The sequence below is a fragment of the Chinchilla lanigera genome, unplaced genomic scaffold, assembly GCF_000276665.1.
Source record: "Chinchilla lanigera isolate Chin_1 unplaced genomic scaffold, ChiLan1.0 scaffold00034, whole genome shotgun sequence".
Classification (NCBI taxonomy): Eukaryota; Metazoa; Chordata; class Mammalia; order Rodentia; family Chinchillidae; genus Chinchilla; species Chinchilla lanigera.
This window is the reverse complement of record NW_004955435.1, coordinates 15963026-15972205: the sequence shown is the minus strand read 5'-3', so window position 1 is coordinate 15972205 and position 9180 is coordinate 15963026. Positions and strand designations below refer to the sequence as shown.

The 9180-nt window shown below is 41.4% G+C and overlaps 1 protein-coding gene across 5 annotated transcripts in view; it reads left to right on the top strand.

Annotated features, from left to right (window-relative positions):
- The window catches only part of St7l (suppression of tumorigenicity 7 like), a 109423-nt gene that overhangs the window by 76032 nt on the left and 24211 nt on the right, over positions 1-9180 (top strand). For 3 of the 5 annotated variants that reach the window (XM_013516418.1, XM_013516415.1, XM_005388963.2), the window contains exon 15: positions 6873-9153. The exons of the other annotated variants lie outside the window; for them this stretch is intronic. In XM_013516418.1, coding sequence (XP_013371872.1) covers positions 6873-7019 — 147 coding nt within the window. In that variant the 3' untranslated portion in view covers positions 7020-9153. Of the gene's footprint in view, positions 1-6872; positions 9154-9180 lie in introns of those variants that run through there. 5 annotated transcript variants of the gene reach the window in all.

Below are 9180 nucleotides of genomic sequence, written 5' to 3'. Positions count from 1 at the left end.
CACACACACACACACACACACAGTGTGGGGGAAAATTTAAGAAGGGAACATATTCTCACGCTCTGTTAAGGACTTGCCAGCTCTTATTCTCATCTGTTTAATGTGCTTCAGTCCCAATTTCTTTCTGAAACCAAAGTTCAAGCTTCTACTTCCAGGTAGCAACAGCTTTACAATTAAATTTTAATCCCTCAGTGTTAGACTTCTATCTAGAGTACAGCCACAGCTGTTCTTGGCAGGCAAACACATTGCTGTTTTTCCTTCAGTCATAGTGAGATAGAAAAATGTTCTCTGGCTGGGGCATGGATGAAGGCACTTTACTAATCTTATACATAATTCATCCCTGGTTGCTGGGATATTCAGAGTTGAAACTTCTCCCTCTGATAAAATTCAGCTGGATTTTTTATTTACTTGAGTCTGATCCCTTTGGGGGCTTAGTTCTTACTGAGAGCCAGAGGAGTCTAATTTAGCTAAGTCCTGGCTATGAAGATTTTTCTTACTAATTTCCTTTTAGTCCATTTTATCTATTGTAATACCACCTTTATAATACACAAAACAAAAACTACTAGAACATGCAGTTCAGAGAGTCATTTAGTGTCAGCTTATTGAATAGAAGGACTCTAGTAGGCTTATGTTAATTTGTTAGCAAAATTTAAGTTTTTAAGCCTTAAATTGTTATTATATAACATGCCATAATATGTTAATAATTGTACCACACTATATAGGTCTTTGAGTTTTAACTCCTTGCATTAAGGTATTACTCCTAATGGACATATTTTTTCATTCTTTCATCCAATGAACAGAGATATTTATTGGGTACCTTTATAAAATGTAAAACAGAGTCCATGTTCCAAGCTCATATCCTAGAGATGGGGTCTTGAGAAGGACATGTGAGAGTATTAGTATAAAGTAAAGGCTGCTGCCACGGTGGCTTAGCTCATCTTTTCCCATTCATGTACTTGGAATTGACTGATGAGTTACTTCCAGTACCTTTCATAAAGTAACCAAAAAGTCAATCTAGACTCATAGCAGGCCTTTCCTTTGAGAAGAATTTATTCTGTTAGGGTTCTAGATATAGATATAGAAGGAAATGTCTTTGTTTTGTTCTTTTGCAAATATGTAACATGGAAGAATTTCATCTTTGTCCTGAGCTGCCAAAGTTCACGGTTTGTAAACAAAAATATTCATTGTTTATGTGAATAGTTTAAAATTAATCCAAAAAAGCAGAGCTCCTCAACTGAAAACTTATCCAAGAAATATCTTACCTCACATTTACACAGTAAGTGACATAAAACAAAAGCCTCTGTGCTCATATATTTTCCTGTTTTATATCCTCTCACTCTTAATTATGACCGCTTACTAAGGACTAAGGGCCATCCTGATTTCAAAGATGAAATAGTGCTGTCATTGTAAAGAATGGAAGGGGAAGAGCTAGAACTCAAATTGACTGGTTCTCTGTGTGTGTGTGTGTATATATGTGTAAGAGAGAGACAGAGAGACAGAGAGAGAGAAAGGGAAAGGGAAAGGGCCACTCGGAACTTCCAAGAGCTCACTTGTTAATGTCAGAGTTGCATCCTGCAATCACTGATTCTGAAAACAGGCACATAACATGTTAATTTAAAAAACTAAATGTGAGAATACTGGGGTAAGGCACTCAATAAGTTTCCTTTGCCTACTCTTCTAAGCTGAATTTTTCCCTATCCATTCTGCATCCTTGGCAATTGTACCTCTTGTCTCTCTCCAAGTAACTGAAAAATATTTCATATCTTTATTGGGCTGTCTCAGTCCAGTAACATATACTAACTGGATCACTGGGGTTAAGACCTTGGAAGACGTATTTTAAAATAGACACAGAACCTGTCCTTGAGGATTTTATACAAATTAGACATGTAATCTATGAATACGGAGGGATGAATGAGGAATATGGAGTAGAAGAGTGGGCCAAATGTTCTAAAGCAGTGATGGCAGGCCTTTTAGAGCTTTTAGTGATACAAACAGCCCGCTGTGTCTTGCGTGCCATGGGTTCGCCGCCAGTGTCCTAGAGGGTTGGAGAATTTACTGATTTAAATCAGGGCTGTAGTTGAAGAACAACTGGGATGATTTGAACAGTGACTTGGAGGTAGAAGACTAAGAACCAGACTTTGGAATTTACTGGTGACCATTACTTCTCTAGCAATTCATCTGACCTTGCCAAACCTACTGGCATAAGCAGAAACTATTATTCTTTGAATAGGTTAACAGAAGGTACACCTCCAGTGGTGAGTAAGATGCATGATGACCTCTTTGAGCTCAGGAGTCTGAGTTGTAGCCTGTTGGTAAGGAGGCACATTCATATTTCTGGGTGGTAATTCACTTTCATTCATCCATTCGGTTGCATTCCTGTTTATACTGGTGACTGTGTCCACTAACATTAGTTATCCACAGACTTAAGTAAGGTCAGGCACCTTGAGACCATGTGAGGAAACAACCTACTCCTATAGAATTTGCATGAAGATGAAGAACATAGTTACTTAGTCTTTTTTCTTTTTGTTTTTTAAACTTTCAGATGACATCAGCAGTAATCACATCTCTGGTTTTGCCTCAAATTCCATATTGAATTTTTTTAAATTGTTTTTTGAGCAATAACTTTTCCCTGGTTGCTTAACCAGTCATATAAGGTGAGACTTCAGTCCCTAGGCCTATTTTATAATAGCTGCTCTGGGAGAACAGGCAAGAAATAGTAAGTCAGTTAGATATTTTATGAATATTAAAATCCCTTTCATTCAGAAATGTAAGTAAAATAACCAGTATGAGCAATCAGCTTATGTCAGATTCCATGGGTTTATGTTACATAGGGAGATTATAGTGCAACCTGAAACATTCATCGTAGTGTCATAGTTGAACGTAAACCCTTGAGCTTTTCTTTTGTGAAAGGTTTCAGAAATCACCTTTTATACACTACCAAGGGAAAGGGGGAAACTAAGATGATAATAAATGCTATCGCTGTCAGTGGCTGCCTCCTTGCTAGCACCAAATTGTGCCAGTTAAGTAAAGCATAAACCTGGGATACTGCTTACCTGTCAGCTTGTTCAGTGCACACAAAAAATATATACTAAACGTCATGCTGGGTCAGACTCACAATCCAGTATATATTCTGTTTCTGAAAGTGGTACCAGGAAACTGCTATGAAAGGATAGGGTTGGAGAAGTTTGTTAAAAAGTATGATGGAAGCCTGGGAAATAGCTGTTTCTACCTCCAGCAACTTCAAGAAACCAGAAATCAAATTGGAGATCATGAAATCAAAAATGGTCTTCCATCTTTGACTGTTGCTCCAGTGCCCTATAGCAGACTAGAACTATCTCTGCGTTTATTAGCGAAATGGTTTTGCAGTCTGAAAAGCTCTTTTGCAGTTCCCTTCTATTCAGTCTCGCCTTAGATATGATAAACTTGCTAGCCACAAAAATCCAATATAACAAATGGAATTTGGGGATACCAGTTAAGTTTTAAATTGGGAAGGAAAAGAAATGTATGTTTTAATTTCTTAATGTACATTTTAAAATGTATTTTTGCCTTTTAATTTCTTAAGAGTTTGGTGACTGAAAAAAAAAAAAAAAGAATTTGGTGACTGATACCATATTCTGAATCCAGAAGCCTACATTAATTTATTACAGTTCTGGATAGGATATTTAATGTTTCTACTTAGCCCATAATTTCAAATGATAGGGATCTATATACTTAATGACGTACAGCATTTTGTCGGCCTTTACAATGCATACCTTCTTTGGTCCCTATATCTGTATCAAACAAACTCATCTTGTGCTTTCCCATAGGTTCCCTGGTGTTTACTAATGTAGATCAAGATCTTGTGTGGCTTTGTAGGGGACTCTGAACCATTTAACACTCTAGGTACATAAGTTACCTCACATTAGTTAAGCTTTGATCTCAGCACTGTAATTTCTCTGTATTTTCCAATATATACAGTGTGCCTTTTCTTGAAATTCATTGCATATTACTTGCATGTTCTTGTTTCTAAGGTTTGGTACATACCAGTTCCTTCTATCTAGAATGCCTTCCCTGGACTACCCTCAACCATCAGCCACTTCATACTAAAGTCACCTCCTGGAGAAAGCCGTCTCTGATTGATCTCATTCACCTAATTCTTCTAACACTTCTGTTTCTCAGTCTGTTAAAACTGATTTTTTTGTGTGTGATTGTTCCTGTACATTGTCAGCCTACAAGCTTAGTGATACCAGAAATGATGATCTTCCTCCATTCCCTTGTCTTTTTTGTACAACAAAGGCCTACTGATGACCTTTACAATTTCCTCAGACTTCTAGCCCACCTCTCATACCCCCCCTTTTTTTTTTTTTTACGTTAGATTACTAGAGAAACAAGGCATGTGATCAGGGATTGGCCTCCACCTCAGCCTGTGTGTGGCAGCCTGCTGAATAGGTCACTACAGTGGGAAGGATTTAACCCTTTGGTTTGATAATCTCTGTATTCTATTCAGATACCTTCAAGTTGTAGACGTGAGACCAGGAGATAGGAATAGAGAAGTTTCCACGGAGAGCCGTTATCGTTTTCTTTATTTTTATACAAGACCTATGAAGCTGCTGTCGTCAGCAGCTCCCCTACACTCTCCTGCTCTGCCTCTTTTCCAGGAGTCAGGGTTAGTTTAAGAAAAAGCCTTTTGCTACAAGCCATGACCTCGTACTTTTATCCCCTCCATCTGGTGTGCGGCCTCATGGGGTTGTGCTGCTATGCAGGAGGTGAGCAATGGAATTCTTTAGATGATGACTTCTGAGCCCACATGCGGAGGCAGTGGGGGTGGGAAGCAGGGAGAGCGCTGAGAGCCAAGATCGATGAACCAAAAAGTAAGGTTTGCTGGGGGGAAAATCCTGACTATAGGTAGACTGTTTTCCTGAGGTGTTGTTCCCCTAGCTCAAGCAGGGCCCTGGTCAGGGAGCTGTAGCTTCCCGGGTCTGTGATTGATGAACATTGTGTTCCTGCTACTTTCCCTTCTGCCTTCACAGTTGGGGTGCACCAGTGAGATAGGTAGGGTATTCCAGGGCTTTTGCTGTCTTTAATGGAATGCATTCCAGGGTCTGACAGGGAAGGGTCCCCCTTGCACACACCCTCTCTTGGAGCTGTTTTTTCTCACTGTCTTGTACCTAGAGAGAGGTCCAGATTTCAGATGAGGATGGGAGGAGGAGTTGTGAGCAGCGAGCTTTGATCAAGTGAAAAATCTGTTGTCTGTCCTATCTCACAAGGGTTTCTGTGCAGGGTGGATGCCCCTTGTATTGGTGTGGATGAATCACTCATCTCTAGAAGTCCCAAGATCTTTACTAGACCATAAGTAGACTTCTGGGTGGGATAGGGTGCAGATTTCTTAGCACTTTCATTCTCTGTTCTTTCCTAAGCCAGGGTTGACATCATTTTTTTTAAAAAAGAAGTTTCAAAGGAAATTCTAATGCATACTTTAAGAGCCAAAAGTCTTAAAATTCCTCTCATGGCTTTTCATGCCTACTTCTACTCTGTCTACACATACAACATCATTTGAGAAGAATTACATAATATGAAGACAAATGTTAAGGTTAATCTGGAGGGAGGAAAAAGAACTACAGAAAACTAGGAGCCAAAGTTGTTTAAATGTGGAATACTTCGTAATCCCTTGATAGTGGTGGTGACAGTGGCTAAAGTAGTAAGAAGGGCATTGGTTGAGGTTTAGGCAAGCGTATGCTGTTCCTTGGTGTACTGTGCTCCGCTATCCTGTCCTGGCAGCCCTCGAGTGTCTCCTGGCTTTGAACATTTTGTAGCAATTTCTGTTCTGAAGATGCCAGTACTCTAGCACCCCTAATCCTAGGTGTCCTCAGGCTTTGAGGAGTACACAGGATTTGAAGTCAGAAGACCTTGGTTTGAGTTCTGGCTACACTACTCACTGTCCATGTCATCTTGGACAAATCTCTGAATCACTCTCATAATCACTCCCATAAAAGAGAGTAACCTCTACCTCACAGAGTTGAGAGAATTACATATATGACACCCTATGGACTATTGCTTGAGACCTGTCAATCAGGACAGGTTTTCAACAAGCATTCTGGGAAATCTTAGTTCAGTGCAGCAACTGTGATATATTTACCACAGCAAAGGTACTGTTTAGTTTCTTCTAATGCCTCGCTCTTACGGAAATCTTCCCTAGAATCCAAAACTATCCTGTTTTCTAACCCAATAAAAGTTAAAAAGAGTAACGGGTCATAAGCAGGAGGCTTAGCAATATATACTTCATGCAGTCACAGGAAATTGCCCCTTCATTCAGAAGACACAGGATGCATGTCACTGTCTTGAGCATGAAGCAGCCTTGAGAAATTGTATATCTTCAGCCACTCTGAAGTGGCTGGGTGGTAACTTCCCACCCTTGATCTCATCTGTGTCCTTCCCTTTCCCGGGGGAGTACCAGTGTGAAAACATATACTTGCCTGCATGTTGGTAATGTAACTTTGTAGTATTCCTTGGTGAGAGGTGGACCCTATTGTGGGTATGATCTTTGAAGAATTCGTTGGAAATCTATTTGCTTTTTTATTGCTGGAGAGTCCACTACAATTGTTACGCATCCTGAGGAAAGCAGTGTGTGTGCCCGTATCGGTGCACCTTATGTGTGTGTGTGTGTGTCTGTGTGTGCTCATGATTGTACTCGGGCTGCCAGAAGCGAGGGAAGAGCAAAAAGGAAGCATTTCTTTTTTTACCAGCATTCTTCAAAGATGCCCAACCCCCGTAGTAGCAAGCAGTTCCCAAGGAGGGTGGGGGCAGAGGCCTCCACCAAGGCCATCAATAACCAGGTGTGAGCTACAGGTCTCTGTGTAATGTGAAGCTCTCCCGTATTTCATTTCTGCACCCAGGGGGCGGCTCTGCAGGATTGCTTACGGAGAGCTCTGTGTCTGGCACCTCTCTCCACAAGGCCCAGGCGCCCAGGGTCCCACCGACCTGCCCAGGAATGCATCGCATTGTTCTCTGGTGCTGTAATTTGGCTGCAGGAGCTAGGCTGAATGCCTCCCAGGGATGAGAAACATGCTCTCCCTGGCATCCTCCCTTCTTCCCAGCTCGCTTGCGCTTCTGCACTATGACCACTGAGAGCATTTAAATAAAAACCTCAGAAAGGCTAAGGGAGAAAAAAATCCTTATTATCTGTCTTCTATTAAGCCATGTAAAAACTCATGTCCTGAGTGTGTCTGAGAACTTGGCAGAGGACTTAGTGGTTGGTGATCTTGATAAAAGAGTGTGAGAGAAAGGAGAAGAAATACTGCAGCAGGAACGAACAGAAATGAAACACTGAGTATTCATAAGTTAGATCCATAACACGTTTTGCAAACAGACCCATAAGGTAATATTGGATTCTTTTAATCAACCTGAAACCCTTCGTTCACTTTTCTAGCATTTCTCTTTACAAGAGTATGGATTAATGCCATTTTTCAGAGATAATAATAATAAAAATTGTTCTTATCTGCAGGGCTAAGTTAAGGCTGGCATTCTTAAGAAAAAGTACAGGCTGTGCCACACTGCTGAGGTACTTTAGTCATGTGGCTTCACTAAAAAGCATAGAGATAGTATCTTTTAAGTTAACTGCATCCAGGCAGTACTTGCTGCAGTCTATGACACCTCAATATCAAGAGTTAAAAGAAATGAGGACCAATGAGGAGAGAGGCCGAGACACAGCCGATGGGAAGGACAGACATCAAGTGGAAGAGGACAGGAGAGAGGGCACTTAGAGGCCGAATGGGGTAGCAGCAGAGTTAAATGGAGCCCTGACTGCACCAAATAAATTTCTTAGTTTTGTGGCTTGTTCCAAGTAAATTAGTTTTTGTTTGTATAATGCAGAATGAACGCCAGTTGTCTAAAGCCAATCGGAATGTAGAGGCGAGCTAAGGACTAAGAGGAAAAATTAATTGCTTAGCCATCTTCCCTTCTTGGGGCCACCCAGGTTCAGTAGTGAGGCTCAAAAAGACATCGTTTCTCTTGCTTATCTACCTCACTTTTCAAACTTCTGTGTGGACAGCTTGCTCTTCTTAATCATTTAGAGGAAATTGCAAAACTTGTGTCTTTGTAAGCAAAAATTTGCAGTACAGGGAAAAAGCACAGTCTGTATCAAATGCTGGAAGAGGGCCATGCACTTCCTTCCACAGGGTGAGAACCACAAATGAAAAGACATTAGGGCACACAGGTAGATTTAACTCGGGTTGACCTCCCAGGGAAGGCCTGTACCACCACTGATACAGTAACCTGGTGGTTCTTAGGAGAGCAGGAGCTGGCTGGGACCTGAGGTTCTTCCCAGTAGCCTGGTATACAAGGCAGTATTTGTGAACTCATTCAGTATTATTCTTGAATTGACTGACCATGACCCCCGTATGGCCCCACTACCCCCAAAGCTTTCCTTCTCTTAATCCCAGCCCAAGATATCAGAAGCTCTTCTTTCCCCACTCTATTTCCTCCTACCCCAGTCCCACCAATGGCTCATCAGTTATCCAGTTGACTCCACTCTGCAAGGAAGACATTCCCTTGGCCTGACTCACTCAGTCTCATTTCTCCACAGGCATCCCCTTACCACAGACCACAAGGGCCCTGATTAGCTCATGTTTTGTGTTAATGGATTTCAAATTGGAGCAGATCCCCTCACCAAAAGAAAAACCACCCTAAACTCTCCCACTCAGGTCTCAGCAGGTTACACAAATATTAGTCCTATCATCCAAATAAATCTGCCTCCGTGGCCCAAAGCTGTGGTTCTTCTGACCTTCTGCTGCCTCTGCAGAGTGAAGTTGCTCCACAAATATTCGAGGACCCTAAGGGATGTTGGAGAGGACCCTGGGAAAGGAAAGGGGGGCCTATATCTAGAACTTGTGTGTATCCCTGAACCTAAAGCCTGTTGTCACAACTATACAGTTCTAAATTGGAAGTTGCTAGAGAGGTTATGTTGGACCAGACTAGTTAGGAGCTCTGGTAAAAGGTATCTGACCCTGGGAAAGGAAAGGGGGGCCTATATCTAGAACTTGTGTGTATCCCTGAACCTAAAGCCTGTTGTCACAACTATACAGTTCTAAATTGGAAGTTGCTAGAGAGGTTATGTTGGACCAGACTAGTTAGGAGCTCTGGAAAAGGTATCTGGCTGGAGTTTGGAGCATAGTTAAGTCTCAGTATCTGAGATGAGTATATTTT